Source organism: Pollicipes pollicipes, unplaced genomic scaffold (assembly GCF_011947565.3).
Source record: "Pollicipes pollicipes isolate AB1234 unplaced genomic scaffold, Ppol_2.1 Scaffold_5724;HRSCAF=6776_pilon_pilon_pilon, whole genome shotgun sequence".
Classification (NCBI taxonomy): Eukaryota; Metazoa; Arthropoda; class Thecostraca; order Pollicipedomorpha; family Pollicipedidae; genus Pollicipes; species Pollicipes pollicipes.
Genome location: NW_023596746.1, coordinates 35757580 through 35774717, shown reverse-complemented (window position 1 = coordinate 35774717; position 17138 = coordinate 35757580). Strand labels below are relative to the sequence as shown.

Here is a 17138-nt window from a genome sequence, read left to right as displayed (position 1 = left end):
GGGGAGGAGGAGGGGGGGGGGGGGGGCGATCGACGATTTCGCGATACGGGTGCCGGCGCTGCGGTAAATGATCCGCAGCATGGCATACCGGCGTGACATGTCAGACGTGCCCGCTTGTGCGGGCCGGACTGTCCCGGTCCGAGGGAGCCCTCGCCAGGGATCCCCTCGCCGTGGCCCGACCTGGAAGCCCGTCAGGCGGCGCCTGCGGGCTCGGGTGTCGCGGGGAGCAGCTGTCGTTGACCTCTGGGCTGACAGCTGGCGGCAGATTGATCATCGCGTGGAGTGTCGGTTACAGGGGGAAGGGTTCACTGCGCGTAATAAACCCATCATAGGCCTCGTTGCCGGCCGGGGTGACGCGATCGATGCCCCAGGGATTACCGTCGGTCAGAAGCAGGTGGAGTCCTGCCCCCTCCCCGCCCCCACCACTGTATCCACACAACATCTATGTTATCCTCTACGCAGCGTTAACAACGACGGGATCCACTAGGCTCAGTACTCATGCCTTTACGTCACATGCATGAGCAACGTAGGCGCCGTCCACTTGACGCCGCTGGTCTCCATGCTGCCACCTCCACACCGTCCACGCCTGCGCAGCTCGCTGTCTTGTTCCACTCGGCCAGCAGGTGTCGAGGGGTGCGCGTCCGGAGCCGGGCCGGCCTGGCGTGCCCACGACACACCGGGGCCGCTGGGTCCCTCTCGATGGCACCAGTCAATTAGCCCGATTTATCATGCACAGGAAAACCCATCAATGATAGCTGATTTCTGGGCATTCGCCGACGTCGCCGTCATTGCTGAATTTGCCGGGTTGTTGCCCCGGCATAGCCCATATATATATATATATATATATATATATATATATATATATATATATATAGGCTATTATTTGACCTTTAGGCATATAGGTCAACTAAGCATTGCGCGTGTGAGCAGTGATATCCTAAGCGTATGGACCTTTGCTGAGGCTTACAATGAGAGAAGGCCTCCACGCTACAGACACCCAGGTCACTGGGCTACACCTTCCGGACTAGCCAAGTGGTTAACTTTTCGGGGGGGGTGGGGGGGGGGCAGCAGGTCCCCGACCCGCGCCGAGGCGCCGAGCAAGGTCGGTCGTCTCCTGCGCCGGGCCACGCCGGTCTGTACGGCCTCGGTGAGACATGAGTCACGCCACCCTGGAGCAGGTGGCCCGCTCGCGGGTGACAGGTGCACCCCCGGCGGCGCACGGGAACTATCGTCAGTGAACCTCATCACACACGGCTAGCTTAGGTTGTAGACCGTGGAGGAATGGCGAAGAGAGCATCCTGGCTCAGCGATTCCAACTGGGTCCTAAAAATTGACAATTTCATCATTTCACGAGCTGAAACTCGGTAAGCTGCTGCTTACGTCCTCGAAATACCGCTGCGTCCGTCACAGGCCTGGGGCGCGGGTTGAACTCGTGCGGGAGCGGGGCGCACGTGGGCCGCCGGCCGGCGCGGCCGCCGCTGGAAGGCGTCACGGCGGCACGTGACAGGCATTCCCGCCGGGGGTAACCGGTCCTTATCGGCGCCGATCGCCGGCCGTTCGGTCCGCTGGCGGCACGGACAGCACCGGTGACGGCTGCCGACTGATGCCCGACAGACCGGCGGCCCGACGGGCTCCACCAGCCCCGGCGCATTACCATAGCCCCGCTGCTGGCGGGTGCGCTGCTCCCGCCGCTGCGTGCGAATCCGACGCCGCGCCGGCTGCCGTGCGTTCGCCGCGGTGTCCGGTTCGCGCCTCGCACTGGGCTCGCCCGGGAGCTGACAGGCCGGGGCGCGGCAGCTGCCTGTGTCGACGCACCGGCGCGGGGCGACCCGCGCGGCCCAGTCAGTGGCGGTACACGCTCCCGTGCCGCCGGCGCGCCAGATTGCCGGCCTTGAACGGAAATATGGCGGGAGCTGGCGCTGGCCGTTCCGGCGGGGCGCGGACGGCTGTGCGGTTGAATGTCCGCCGTCGCTCCCAGGGTCCAGTTTCGGCAGTCGAGCAGGCCGCCGAGCGCCCACCTCTCCGCGCCGACCTCGGGCGCCGACCTCTCCACGCCGACGCCGGCGTCGGTCGCGGCCTGTCCCGCCTCTCGGCGCTGCAGTGCCGCCGCTGCAGCCAGAGGAGTGTGGACAGCCGCCCGCCGGTGTGTTGTCGTCGGAAGAGCGATCACCAGCGGCGCGTAGCGGGTTCCGGACGGTGCCGTGCGGACGCGCATGCGGTTCGGACGCTGCTGGGTGGACATTGACGCGCTGCGCTCGCCGGGATTGTAACGCGTGCACAGTTCTGCACCGATCCCGTCGCTGCACTTCTGGTACCTGCTGGAGACACTGGTTCCCATCTCTAGCTCTAGCACATTTTGCACACGATTTAGCACACGACAACGTCGCTCTTCAGTCCAGCGCACCTCGCCGGCCGTGTTCGGATTGCTGCCGCAGTCACAAATGGTGGGAGTAAAGACAATCGCTGTTGCTCATCGCCGTTACACTGTTCCGTCGTGCGCTCGGCTGCACTTTCTGCCGCGTCTTTCTGCTCACACCGCTGTGCGTTTCCCCACGGTTGCAATGTCCCCTCGAGGCTCGACTGATCGCCGCTCCCGGTGTGACCCCGCTCGCATACCTCCGCAATCTGGGCCGCAGTCAGACTAGTGCCCATGGCTACCGGCCTGCCGGTTCCAGCCCGGTGCCCGCCGGAGTGGTCTGGGGCGGCGGACAGGCCGCGCCGCCGCCGCCATAATGACACGCTACTTATCCCATCTGGCGAGCCAGTCAAGCATTGCAGTACGTCTTCCTTCACTCGCCGTGTTTGCGTCTGTCGTCTCGCCCTCTGCTCCCCGCTCGCTCGGCTGATGAGACAGCCCCGTAACTGGAGCAGTCCGCTGCTGCCGCTCTCCATTTTGCCGGAGCAAAAAGCGCTGCGGGTGGGCTTGAATGGGACGCGGCGCGGGCTGGCTGACGGCTTGTCGGACGGGAGGGTTCGGCTCCCTGTCGATCCTCAGCGTGAGCTCGTAACCTGGACTGGGCGATTTCCCCGAGTCATCCTGCCACGGGTGCCACTTTGTATCTCTATGGGGAGGGGGTTGGCCGAAGTGCTCTATCATTTTGGACGCTGCTCGCCCCCAGTTCCTCCAGAATTTGGGGAACAGGTCCTTTAAGGCAAAAAATATATTGTGTGCTCTGTACAAAAACAATTGTTCTTTTTCCAAGAATGTCGCCTCCAGAAATATGAATATTTCCGGAACTGCGTTATTGACTCTAGGACGGGCTCAGATCTCTCGTGGTCTAAGGAAGGACTTACATCGTCGAAGTCGGTAAGAGAATTCCTGCCTTCCCGCGGCCGTCGCGCGGTTCCGACTCTCCGTGAAGGGTAGGTGAGACTCGGCGCTTCCAGGATGGCTTAAACAGGTCTTGCCGCCGGCCCCCATCCCCACCCGAGAAGAAGCCTCGTGCTTCCCGAAATTCAAAGCGGGTTTCGAACCCTTCCAGAGTTCCACCGCCCCGGGAGCTGCGGGGACCATGTCAGCCGCCAACTCCACGTGTCTCAGCCGGTGCCCGCGGCGCTTCAGCGTGAGCGGTGGTGGCCGACGACCGGGTCTGACCGCCGGCGCGTCCAGCCCCGGTTATCCGCCCCATCGCTCGGCCGGCGGGCGCCGCCTGTCTATCGGTCCATCGCCGTCCTCTAATCGCGCCTCGGCCCGCGCCGCCATCGCCGCATGACGGATGGCGGCGTCCCGTTCCGGCAGCCGTGTAAACACACGTAGCGCGGTTCTGCACGGCTGGCCGTGCGCGGGCGCGCTAGGCGGCGCAGCTTAGCCTGCCTCCCGGCGCCGCTGGACTCGGCCCGGCCCTGGCTGCGGCGCAGCTTAGCCTGCCCCCCGGCGCCGCTGGACTCGGCCTGGCCCTGGCTGCGGCGCGGCTAGCCTGCCTCCCGCGCCGCTGGACTCGGGTCCCGGCCCTGGCTGCGGCGCGGCCCTAGCCTGCCTCCCGGCGCCGCTGGACTCGGCCCGGCCCTGGCTGCGGCGCAGCTAGCCTGCCTCCCGGCGCCGCTGGACTCGGCCTGGCCCTGGCTGCGGCGCAGCTTAGCCTGCCCCCCGGCGCCGCTGGACTCGGCCTGGCCCGGGCTGCGGCGCGGCCTAGCCTGCCTCCCGGCGCCGCTGGACTCGGCCTGGCCCTGGCTGCGGCGCAGCTTAGCCTGCCCCCCGGCGCCGCTGGACTCGGCCTGGCCCCGGCCGGCCTAGCCTGCCCCCGCCGCTGGACTCGGCCTGGCCCGGGCTGCGGCGCGGCCTAGCCTGCCTCCCGGCGCCGCTGGACTCGGCCTGGCCCTGGCGGTGGCGCTCCCCCGTGCGGGAGCTCCCCTGCCCACCTGGTCGCGTGACGTCACGCATCCAATTAGGTTTGAATTTGCCGTTGGCCGGCGAGCTCAGCCGAGAGGCGTCGGCGGCGGCCAGCGGCCGGCGGCCTTTTTGTGCCGGCCCGGCCGGATTCCGCGGTGCCGGCGCCGGTGGGATGACGCCGGCATGGTCGATGGGCCGGCGGATCCCTCGACCCTCCTCAATGAATGCAACGTGACACCACGAAGCCTGGGACCCTTTGCGCCGTCGCGTTGGTGTTTCTTTTGCTGGAGGCGGGTTCGCTGTGAAACATGATAGTGTTTTCCATTATAATGAGATCTTGGGTGCTCGGTGCTAGTGAATAAGCTCCTCAAGCTTTGTGACGCCTAGTAGGATGAAAATATTTTGAGCCGCTATGAAAGTACTCAAACCCAAGCCGGAACCAACCCGGAACAATGGTAAAACTCTTGCATACACGCTATGTTGAATACCTGTGTACTACATCGCTGTTCTGGTACATCACCTTCTGCTAGCACCGGCTCACCTGGTCCTTCACCGGAGTCTGCAGACTGCCAGGCTGCAGCAAAGATGATGAATGGAGGATACAATAAGAGATACCACAAAAACTACGAAGGGGAAATGTGCAAGGAGCTCCGAGAATGTACCTGAAAAATGTGTTTGGCCTGACCAAAGCCGCCGCTACGCGGCTTGGGTCAGGCCAAACTGACCAACGCCGCCTGGCAACTCTTATTTGATGCGCGAGGTTGAAACCATGCGTTGGCACGTGATGTCCCCTCAGCTCACGTCGAACTGTCAGTCGTGTCTTGGCCTCATTGCCGGCTGTTTAATGAGTCCGGGAAGCCCCGTCCATGCCCCATACGCTGCCGGATGTGACTCACGTCAGCGGCGACCATGAGTGGGACCGCCTCTTCTACGGCTTCTCTTTGCCGCCGGGCTGCCGTGGGTGTCACGTCCAGCGCACGCGACCCCGGGCGTCGCTGGGTGCCCGACTGCCACCGGCCGGCAACGACCCCCGCGCCTGAGACCACTCTCCGAGCCGGCGATGACCCCCGCGCCTGAGACCGCTCTCCGAGCCGGCGACGACCCCCGCGCCTGAGACCGCTCTCCGAGCCGGCGACGACTCCCGCGCCTGAGACCGCTCTCCGAGCCGGCGACAACCCCCGCGCCTGAGACCGCTCTCCGAGCCGGTGACGACCCCCGCGCCCGAGACCGCTCTCCGAGGCGGCGACAACCCCCGCGCCCGAGACCGCTCTCCGAGGCGGCGACAACCCCCGCGCCCGAGACCGCTCTCCGAGGCGGCGACAACCCCCGCGCCCGAGACCGCTCTCCGAGGCGGCGACGACCCCCGCGCCCGAGACCGCTCTCCGAGCCGGCGACGACCCCCGCGCCCGAGACCGCTCTCCGAGGCGGCGACGACCCCCGCGCCTGAGACCGCTCTCCGAGGCGGCGACAACCCCCGCGCCCGAGACCGCTCTCCGAGGCGGCGACAACCCCCGCGCCCGAGACCGCTCTCCGAGGCGGCGACAACCCCCGCGCCCGAGACCGCTCTCCGAGGCGGCGACAACCCCCGCGCCCGAGACCGCTCTCCGAGCCGGCGACGACCCACGCGCCCGAGACCGCTCTCCGAGCCGGCGACGACCCCCGCGCCCGAGACCGCTCTACGAGGCGGCGACGACCCCCGCGCCTGAGACCGCTCTCAAAGCCGGCGGCGACCCTCGCGGCGCCCGTTTACTCAAGCCGGCGTCATTGTTTGCCCGGCAGGTTTGTCGTTGGGCCGGCGCGGCCGAGGCCGGCAGCCGTTTTCCCAGGAGGCGGCCGACACGTAAAGGCTCCTGTCTGCTCTCAGCTCGCGCCGCGTGCCCGCGATGCTGATCCGCTCCGAAAGGCGTCTGGCTGGGAAGGCGGCAGCCGGCGCTCCCGCGGTCCGCTATTCACGGCCCCGAGCCGGTTTCGCTCGCGTAGTGGCGACTGGGGTGTTCTTCCACACGTTTTTGCGGGTCGCCCCTCTCCCCCATGGGTCGACGTTTAAACGGGCGATGTAAGTCAATCGCTGATGCTGATAATAGGCTATTAATTTTGACCAGCCACCTTTAACAAAGGGCTGGGGTTTTGTGTGGCGTGTCACACAGAAAGAGAGGGTTACTAGGCGGCGTGAGATTTCCTTACCACATAATTTGTGGTGTAAAACCATTCCCAGGTTTTCATAACAAAGCCATGTATCTTAAGGCTCTGTGCTCCTGTCTGGCCGCCTAAATTCACGTTCCCTTTTTGCATAATTCATGCGCTTCTTAAAGGCTCGGGTAATCACAATTCGTGATACATAATACACCTTTGATAAGCGCGCCTGTGTTGCCCAGCGGCCTCTGCCTGCACAGTGCCGGAGCCCCCCGCGCCGTCCGCTGCCGCTGCTGGCCTGGCGTTGGCCGGCCGTTGTGGCCGCCTCAGTCCGCCGTCCGTCCCCCCGTCCGCGCCGCCCGGCCTGGCCTGGCCGGGGCTCGGCTGGGGCTCCCCCATCGCCCCGCGCTCGCTTGTTTGTGTCGCGCTCAAAGCCGGCCGGGCCCACTAATTGAGCGCGCCGGGCCTGTTAAACACGCCGCCGGCGGCGGCGGCGGTGGCGGCGTCCCTGCCCGTCAGCGTGTCGCTGTCGGCTGAGCCCAGGTGCTGCGCCTCTGCCGCCGGCCGGGCCGGCTGCCCCCGTCTGATCGGGCCGCGCGCTCGGCGTCGGCGGCCGCGATCGTGTCTGCCGCCGCACCGCTCTACTCTGTCAGCTGGCGGTGTGAGCTGTGCGGCGGCGGCTGCTGTGGTACCGTGTCCGTGACGGTCTGCGTCAGCAGAGCGCGGCGTCGGCGGGCGCGGGTCGCCGACCCCGCCCGCCACTCACGCCCAGACGGTCGGCCTCTCCTCTCGCGGTGGCAACGCGTGCTCCACATTCGCCGCGCCGCTCGTTTTTCGCCGCGCCGCGCCGAGGACCGTCGCGGCCGCGCGCTCGCCCCTCCATCACGCGTCGGCGGCGCGTCGTAACTGCCGTAAATCGCCGACGACGACTTGGGGGCGGCGCCGGCCGCTGACGATTTACGACGCCTGCGCGAGACACGCGGGCCGAGCGACGTCGCAGCGAAATCAGGGCCGCCGCCGGGTGCCTTCCGCCTCGTGTCTACGCTAAACAGCGCCGAGCGAGCCTCCCCCGGCAGCTGTCGCAAGCCGGTGCCTGTTTGCCGGTGGGCTCGAACTCTCGTCTCTCAGCGCGGCTATTTGTCCCGGCCGGCACGCCGGCCTTTTTGTCCGGCCCGGCCGGGCGCATAAAACGCTCCTCCCCCGTCTGTTTTTGCGCCCGCCCGCTCTGGATTTACGGAGGGTGCGCGGCCTTGTCGGAATGGGCCGAGGAGCGGCGCGCGCTGGCACAGCGGAGCACGCTTGGCCTGGCCGGCCGGGTGGGCAGACAGGGGAATAGTAGCCGGGGTGTGTGAGTGTGGGGGGGGGGGGGGGGGGTATGATGGCTGTGCGTTGTCATAAACGGGCGACAGCGTGCGATCAAGTGAAGAGGGCACACGTTTTTCTCGAGTCGTGGCGCTGGACTGTCCTGAAGCGCAGCAACGCTCGGCGCAGGAGCTCGTACCGCGTGGCGATGGCGTGGGAAGGATGCGGCTGCGTGCCCGGCCGTGATCGCTGTGGGCGCCGGCGCGGCCCTGCGCGGCCCGGCGCTGGGCTCGACGGCGGACTCCGCGCAGACAGCGGTGTGCCTGGCTCGGCGGCGGCAGGACGGGACGGGACGGGACGCCGGCTCCACCTGGCGTGACGGTACCGCTGCGTCCCGTCGCCCTCCCCAGCCCAGCCAGACGCAGCCCGACCAATCACGTGGCCACGGAACGGGTCCGGGCCTCCGCCGCCGCCGCTAATGGTGTCGGACGCGTTGGACGTCTTCCGACGGAGCTTCCTGTCTGAGCGAGTCACATTGCGCACGGGTCGGCGGCTCTCCCCGCCGTCGGAGGTACTCCGTCGGCGGCCAGCCGCCAGTAACGAACAGCTGGTGGTAAAAACGGGCGGCTTTTGTGGCCGGGTGGACCACCAGGTTGCGGCGCGATACGCCGCTGTGTGCCATTGTGCACAGGCCTTTGATTCCGCCTGTTTTTGTCGCATGGTAAAACGAAGCACATGTGGCAATTTTTACGGCGATGTTTATGAGCACCTATTTCAATAGCTGGTTATGCCTAGACAAAGACAACAAAGCACAACTCTCTAAAGTTGTGCCAGACCTCACAATGAGTTTTTTTTTCTAACCGTACGCAAGCGCATGTGAAAATTTCCAGGGTGGTCTTATTCCCATCGCTCTCCATCGTTTCACTTATCTGCACATTCATTACTACTTACCTTCTTATGATATTTCCCTTGGGAAACAGTTTTCCATTAAGTTTCTGGCTTCAATCTTGTGTAGTATACGTTGTTTATTATGCCTTGAGAAAAACCACACCGCTGTAAGCGATACACCAAAAGCACTTAAATAGGCTTACAACTTCCAAACTCCATCCACATACACCACAGGTCATCAAGCGGTTGCTGTTGGCGACATCCACCGAAGAGTGCACACGTGCTATCTGCCCTCGTGTCGCGGCCTGATATCGCCGAGCTGTTGCTGCTGCTGCCCCTGGTGCCCTCTCCGTCTGCCACCGCTCGGCTCCGCTCTCCTTCCGCTGTCAGCGACTCAATCTATTCTGCCCTCTGTCCGCCGCCGTCACCCGCTGCGCTAATTTATCGGCTTTGTTAATAGGCCGGCCGGGTTTTGTGCGGCGCCAGGCCGCTCCGAGGCCGCCTCGGTCGGTCCCTTGTGCCCATTTCCGGGCCGGCGTTCCAGCCGAGTGAGCGGCCGCCGTCTTCGGACCCGGAGGACGCGCCGGTGAATGGCTCGGCTCGACCGGCTCGTCTCGTCTCGTTCAGGACGCGCCGGGCCAAGTCTCCCGAGGGGACGGGTGATGCTTTTGTCCCGCCGTGGGTCCCGTCGGCCTCGTCCACGGTCGTTCCTCTCAGCTCGCCCCAGGAGGGCCGTCGTGTCCCACTGACCAGCACGGGGTCGCGCCGCCCACCCACCCGTCTCCAGGACAGATGCGAGTGTCTCGGGCGGGCACCGTGACGAACGGCCGCCATCCAGGATCTCTGGACGGACCGCGGTCCGCCTGAAGTGGACTAGGACCGGTATCTCGCCTCTCCACCTTCTGGCCGGTCCGTCTCCCCCGGTCGCTGACCGCGCGTCGCTTTTAGTCGAACTCATTACCGCGCGCCGTCAGACGGCGGCGGCTCCAGCGGCGCGTGTCAGCTGCTCCGATGATCCCACACCGACTGGCGCCCTGCCTGCGTCTCCCCCCCCCCCCCCCCGGGCGGATACACCTGACGTGCCGGACTCGCCGCGGCATCGCCGCCGCCAGCCGACGCCCAGCTGCAGCCCGCGTATCTCCGCGATCGGAGGTGCCCGTCGGGCTGGTCCGCTCGCCGCCCCCCGGTGGAGTCGGCGCCGCCGGGGTCTGATCGCGGGCGTGATGTCGGTCCCGGCGCGGTCCGCTCCTGCCGAGGAGTGGCGGGGTGCCGGTCAGAGGTGTTCTCCAGGCACCACCGAAGGTCAGAGATGTATACTGGGGGCCAAGGGGTCGTGATACTCGACTGGCTCGGCTGGCTCCCCGCTGGAAACTGATAGCGAGCGCATGGGTATGTGTGGTACGCTTCAGTTGCGAAGTCAGAGCATGGTCAGGACACAGCGGGTGGAGGCCGCTGGTCTTACAGCAACCATGTTAGGCGTCCGTGGTGTGTGGTTGATAATAAATATTCGTAAATGAAATTGGTTTGGTCCCTTGTGCCTGCCGTAATGACTGACATTGGCATGAAGAGCCGGCTATATTTGGACGACGCCGTCGGCCCTGGCCTCGTCTGGTTTTTAGTTTGGTGACGCGGATCAACCAATCAGTGGAATTGTACGTGGCTTTGTCGTTGCATTGAATGCCTTGAGCCCCCCCCCCCCTCCCCTCTCTGCCGCCGCCGTCTTCTGAACCGATGTTCAAAACCAGCGCGGCCAGTGGCGTTGGTGACCTTGGTTGGACCTGTCGGCATGCTCGTAACACTGCGGGGTTTCATTGTGCAGGCGGAAGATTTGCGTGCTCGACGCTTGCAAGGGGCCTTGGTGTGTCCATGGCGCTGGGGCTCAGGTGCAGACCGGAGCCGGCGGCTGGAATCCCCGCGCGGATCATCCCATCTCGTGCCGGCTGTAGAGGAGGCAGCAGCCTGTCGCCCCTGTTATCGGCATTCCACTGGCGGCGTGATCCGCGCTCGCGCTTCTGTGCGCCCGTACAGGACTGGGCAGCAGGAATGTGCTGACGAGATGGGACGCAGGACGCCAGCCCCTCCCCCCCCCCCCCCCTCTCCACACACACACACTATCAGCTAATGGACTGTGCTCACGCCTCAGTTATCCGGGACTGGATAGCATGGGCCGGTGCTCCACGTGTCGACGTGGCCCACGGAGAGGCATAAGGAACGTGGTCCTGTGAGCGTGACCTGTTGCGACTGGCTGGAACAAGTGAGCTGTCCGACCCACCGGTGCTGTTCGCACACATCTTGGGGATTGCACGTCGCGCATGTTCCGTCCATCGCATTCTTTCTCGCCATGCACTATTAACGCCGTAAATGTGGCATTGATGATAACCATCTAATTGCTGACCCAAGACCGGCCCTGATCAGCCGTCCGTCCACCCGTCGCTTGTCTGACCTTTGGGAGCCGACCCGTGGCGACCTGCCGTGACCTCTGCCGTCGCTCGCCCGACCTTTGGGCGCCGACCGTTGGTGACCGGCCGTGACCTTTGCCGTTGCTCGTCCGACCTTTGGGCGCCGACCGGTGGTGACCTGCTGTGACCTTTGTTGCAGCCGAGAGTGACCTGACGGTGTTCAGCGAGCGCACGCACCACCACACCACCGAGTATGGCCAGTGTCGCAGCCTGTTCAGCGCCGACAGCCGGCCGGCCGTCATCCGGCGGCTGTACGAGCAGGCCGTGCTCAACCCGGTGGTGGTGCTGCGACAGCTGGACCTCTTCAGGTGAGAGCGCCGTTCTCTGGACTGGCACACGGCAGACACCACTCTCTAGACTGGCACACGGCAGAGCGCCGTCCTCTGGACTGGCACGTGGCAGAGCGCCGTCCTGTGGACTGGCACACGGCAGAGCGCCGTCCTCTTAACTGGAACACGGCAGAGCGCCGTCCTCTGGACTGGCACACGGCAGACACCACTCTCTAGACTGGCACACGGCAGAGCGCCGTCCTCTGGACTGGCACACGGCAGAGCGCCGTCCTCTTAACTGGAACACGGCAGAGCGCCGTCCTCTGGACTGGCACACGGCAGAGCGCCGTCCTCTTAACTGGAACACGGCAGAGCGCCGTCCTCTTAACTGGAACACGGCAGAGCGCCGTCCTCTGGACTGGCACACGGCAGACACCACTCTCTAGACTGGCACACGGCAGAGCGCCGTCCTCTGGGCTGGCACACGGCAGAGCGCCGTCCTCTTAACTGGAACACGGCAGAGCGCCGTCCTCTGGACTGGCACACGGCAGACACCACTCTCTAGACTGGCACACGGCAGAGCGCCGTCCTCTGGACTGGCACACGGCAGAGCGCCGTCCTCTTAACTGGAACACGGCAGAGCGCCGTCCTCTGGGCTGGCACACGGCAGAGCGCCAGTCTCTTAAATGGAACACGGCAGAGCGCCGTCCTCTGGGCTGGCACACGGCAGAGCGCCGTCCTCTTAACTGGAACACGGCAGAGCGCCGTCCTCTGGACTGGAACACGGCAGAGCGCCGTCCTCTTAACTGGAACACGGCAGAGCGCCGTCCTCTGGGCTGGCACACGGCAGAGCGCCGTCCTCTTAACTGGAACACGGCAGAGCGCCGTCCTCTGGACTGGCACACGGCAGAGCGCCGTCCTCTTAACTGGAACACGGCAGAGCGCCGTCCTCTGGGCTGGCACACGGCAGAGCGCCGTCCTCTTAACTGGAACACGGCAGAGCGCCGTCCTCTTAACTGGAACACGGCAGAGCGCCGTCCTCTTAACTGGAACACGGCAGAGCGCCGTCCTCTGGGCTGGCACACGGCAGAGCGCCGTCCTCTTAACTGGAACACGGCAGAGCGCCGTCCTCTGGACTGGCACACGGCAGAGCGCCGTCCTCTTAACTGGAACACGGCAGAGCGCCGTCCTCTGGGCTGGCACACGGCAGAGCGCCAGTCTCTTAAATGGAACACGGCAGAGCGCCGCTTTCTGGGCTGGCGCACGGCAGTGGAGCGTCCCAGCTCGGATGCACGGAAATGGGACTTCTCCATATCAATGGGTGGGCGACGACCTCCTCGAGGTCAAGACACGAGGGCGGGTTCTTGGCGAGGTCAGCCCAGACCAGCTGATGGGCCATGTGGGCTTCCGCTCGGTTAGTACATACGCCGCGCTGCTCTGACTAACACCGTTAAGTGCGTCGGCTCAGGTATGCGCCGCTGCAATGGTCCGGGCGTGCGATGCTCGTTGACATGGATCTGCGGAGTAATGTACTGGCCGGCGGCAGCCCATTATTCCGCGCCGTTGAGTTTGCTTGCGTACCTATTTGGGCGGGTGGAGGTATGTGTATCCAGTTGATGGAGTGGTCCTCTTTAAGCCGCCGGCAAAAGACTGGCGAGTGAGATTTCCGGCGGTGTTCGACGCAGCCACTTGTAGGGATCCGACTCAAGTGTTTGCTCGCCGTTTACGCGTGCCACCGCCAGGGGCGCTGCCGCGCCGCGCCCCGCCGTCCAGTGATCTCGCTGCGTAGGTCGATATCAATGGAGGGGCGTCGGTCTTGTAAGTGGTGTCCGAAGGGAGCCGAGACGCGCCGGGCGGGGGAGCGCGAGGGGAGCCGGCGGTGGCGCCCCATCTGTCCGCCAGACGCCGGACGGAGCTCGTGCCGACCGCCGGCGGCGACGGCGCGCGTTGCGCCGAGTTTGCCAGCTGGGGTCCACGGTCCGCGGTGTGCGCGATCCGCGGCGTTCGCGCCGGGTGCGTCGGCGCCGGGGGTGTGCTGGTTCGCGGTTCTGCGCCTTGTCCCGTCCGGCGGGAGCGTGTCGGGCCCTGCACCGCGCCGGCTAGCCGGACGTCTCGCTGCGGACCTGAGGTAAACTCGTCACTCCCCGCTGTACCCGCTGTATATATCATGCTTCGCTCCGTCGGTTAAGGCGGCGGCTGTTGTTGACACAAACCAGCGCCCGTTGGCACCGTTGTCACAGCTGCGTCGATGTCCACATCCTGTTCCAAGGCGCGGTGTCGAACCGGGCCGGCCCGTCGCCGAACAGTGATGTCTGTAGAACTCCGCGGCGCCCCGTCCGTTTGCGGGCTCGCCGGTCTGCCGCGCGTGCGCGCTCGTGTGTGTGTGTGTGTGTGTGTGTGTGTGTGTGTGTGTGTGTGTGTGTGTGTGTGTGTGTGTGTGTGTGTGTGTGTGTGTGTTTGTGTGTGTGTGTGTCTCGGCTGCGTCACGGGGTGGCACGTCTACCCCCCCCCCCCCTTCTATCGGCCCTGTCGGTCGGTGTTTAAACACGCGGGCGTCGCACCGGCGCGAAACACGCCTCGATAAGATAGCGGGCCGCCATGCTGAGGTCTGCTCCAGCCCCAGTCGGCCGCCGGACCGGCACCCGGTGGCGCCTGCGGGGAGTGCGGGGCACCTGCGAGGAGCGAGTGTCTCGCCTCGACAGGAAATGTCTGGCTGACGCCGGTGAGTTCGGCCGGGTGGCCCGCCGCTGCCGCACTGCCCGGGCATGTGCTACAGATGTCGGGCGCCAGGCTGGCCGGCTGGGCTGGCAGCCTGCGTCGGGTGGGGACCGAAACAGGACCCGGTCGGCACGGGTGAGGTAACGCAGGTCACGCGCGTTATGTGACGCGCGCACACGGCGTATCCGGTAAAAGCGACGGTGATCTCCAGGTCCGCGGCAGGGGCCGGGTTGGGCGTAATTTCCCAGAAGCGCGCCGCCATTTGCCGCTTGATGTAACGGGTAGAAACAGTCGTTAGCTGAGATGTCGCAATCTCGTTCCTCCGCTGTTAGCTTTTTAGAGCGTCAGGCAATGAACTAGCCATCCACTGGACGGAACGTTTGATCCGCTCCGCAATACCATGTGCGTGTGTGATGAAGATAGTGGGTAGGTGCGCCGCTGCGACCCCTGCTCTGTTCCAGCTCAGTAATCGCTTGATTTTCATAGAGCGCCGGAAGTCCCCACCTGTTGGAGCACTGCAGGGACGGCTGTCTAACCCCCCATATGGGAGTCCCTGTGGCGGGAAGCATTCCAACCCGTTGCGGCTGTCCCCCAGTGGCGGCCGCAGCCCGCTACACCGGAGAGCGGGGCCGCTGCGATGCGCCGGCGATGACCGTTCGTGTGGTCAGTGGCCGCCTGCCGACAGCCAGGGGCTCGTCGGCAGGATCTCCGTCGCGTCGTCCCGTACTCGGCCGAGCGAGGCAACCACCCGCTGGCTGGCGGGAGTGTCAGCAGTGCCGTCCGCCGTCTGGCTGGCGAGAGTGTCAGCAGTGCCGTCCCCCCGCTGGTTGGCGAGAGTGTCAGCAGTGCCGTCCCCCCGCTGGCTGGCAAGAGCGTCAGCAGTGTCGTACCCCGTTGGCTGGCGAGAGTGTGAGCAGTGTCGTCTGCCCACTGGCTGGCGGGAGTGTCAGCAGTGCCGTACCCCCGCTGGCTGGCGGGAGTGTCAGCAGTGCCGTACCCCCGCTGGCTGGCGGGAGTGTCAGCAGTGCCGTACCCCCGCTGGCTGGCGGGAGTGTCAGCAGTGCCGTACCCCCGCTGGCTGGCGGGAGTGTCAGCAGTGCCGTCCGCCCGCTGACTGGCGGGAGCGTCAGCAGAGCCGTCTGCCCACTGGCTGGCGGGAGTGTCAGCAGTGCCGTACCCCCGCTGGCTGGCAGGAGTGTCAGCAGTGCCGTCCGCCCGCTGGGTGGCGAGAGTGTCAGCAGAACCGTCTGCCCACTGGCTGGCGGGAGTGTCAGCAGTGCCGACCGCCCACTGGCTGGCGGCAGTGTCAGCAGTGCCGACCGCCCACTCGGCCGTCCGGTGTGGCGGTGGGCTGGTGGCAGTGTCATTCCGGTTGGCAAGGACAATGTGCTTGTCCGCCTCACCGGAAGCTGAGGTGGACAAAAATGACCAGTCGGCTTTATAAATGACGGAAAATGACATATCCCAGCTGGTATGACACGGTCTGATGCACAGATCCAATGTGAACCCTGTTCTTTTAACGGCTGTTTTCACCTCGCGACCGCCCGGTCCGTTGCTTGAGCGCAGCCGGCGGTGTCGTTAGATGCATCATCCCGTCGGGGTTGTTGCCAGGCGCAGACAGCTGTCAGCGGCCGGCTGTTTGGCCCCAGAGTTCGACACAGCGACAGCGGTGCGACTGCTCCCCCTCCCCCATCCGTCATCGATCGGCAATAATCATGAGTTTGGTTGGCACACCACACCACAGCCTGGCTTGCAAGAGCCATCGGTGTGACCATCGCTTTGAGCGTTGAAGTCCGACCCAGCAACCACACGGAGTTTGTGACTATTTTAGTATTTTGCCCCTACAGTATAGCACCAAGGGAGACGGGACCTCAGGGCGTCGATGTCGTGCCTTCAGATAACGTCGAATGTGTATCCGCGCCTCCGATGCTGACCGAGTAGCCAGCCGCGCAGTATGGATGTCTCAGCTGACTGGCCTGCGCTCTCTGGAGCTGCGAGCCAGCTGCCGCTCCCGCAGCGCGGCCGGCTGTCGCAGATAACCTCCCCGGATGCGGCGCCTGGGCTGAGAATAGCCGGCGCAACATTGCGACCGGCGAGGCGGCCCGGCATTCGCGGCATAGCCGCCGTTCGACGCGGGGATTTCAGCGGTCGTTACCACTCGTGCCGACGCCACACGCGGGACTCGCCCTCCGCCGATGACGAATACGTCCACCTGACGCCCGGTCTGCGACGTCGCGCCGGGGTCGGGGCGTGGGTTAATGAGGTGGGGGCCAAGGAGGAGCCTGTGAAGCCATCGACTGGCCAGTGCGTGAGGCTCCGGTAGATTGCAGCGACTGGCCTGTCTTATGGATGACGCTCACACACCTGGCGATTTGTTGTCATTGGCGCATCAGGTACACATGGATATCAGCAGCCTCACGCCTCTCAACGTGGTCCGTCCGACTCCTAACAAACCCTCCGTTCTCGTTCTCAGGAGCGATGGCATGCGCAGCTCCAAGTTTTTCACCTGCACGCCGACGTATCAGAGCCAGCTGGAGCGCCTGCCGCTGGACATCGAGACGAGACGGGTGAGTGTGCCGGCCCGCCCGGCTGGTCCCAGCAGCCAGCGCTGGCCACAGCGCTGGGTGGCTGGCTGCCCAGCGGGTTGCCCGCCGTCGCGGTGCTTTTTATCGGCGCTCTCCGTTTTTGTGCGGTGCATATTTGTCGGGGCGTTGCCGCCGCATCGGTGATGGCGATGGTTTTTACGTGCGGGAATCGTCTCGGAATAAACCACGATTGCGATCGTAGTGCCGAGTCTTCCTGTCTCCCCTCCCCACCCCCTTTCTCCGCTGGCTCTCCCTCGCTCTCCTCCGCCATGCCTCCTTGCGCCAATGTCTGTTTCGTCTCTCCGCCGTCCCATGCCCCTCCTTCCTCCGACGCTCCTCACTCGACGTCCCTCCCCTCTCCGAGACCGTCGCCATGCGGCGTCCTCACGACTGTCCAGCAGCCGGCTCGCGCTGCGACCACGCCGTCCGCCGCGAGGAAGCCAGCCTGGGTGGG

At 65.2% G+C, this 17138-nt stretch overlaps 1 protein-coding gene across 1 annotated transcript in view; it reads left to right on the top strand.

Moving 5' to 3' along the window:
- The window catches only part of gukh (NHS actin remodeling regulator GUK-holder), a gene marked incomplete at its 3' end in the record, with an annotated part of 38579 nt that overhangs the window by 8220 nt on the left and 13221 nt on the right, over positions 1–17138 (top strand). Inside the window, 2 exon segments of the mRNA XM_037227691.1 lie at positions 11252–11420; positions 16573–16666. Coding sequence (XP_037083586.1) covers positions 11252–11420; positions 16573–16666 — 263 coding nt within the window.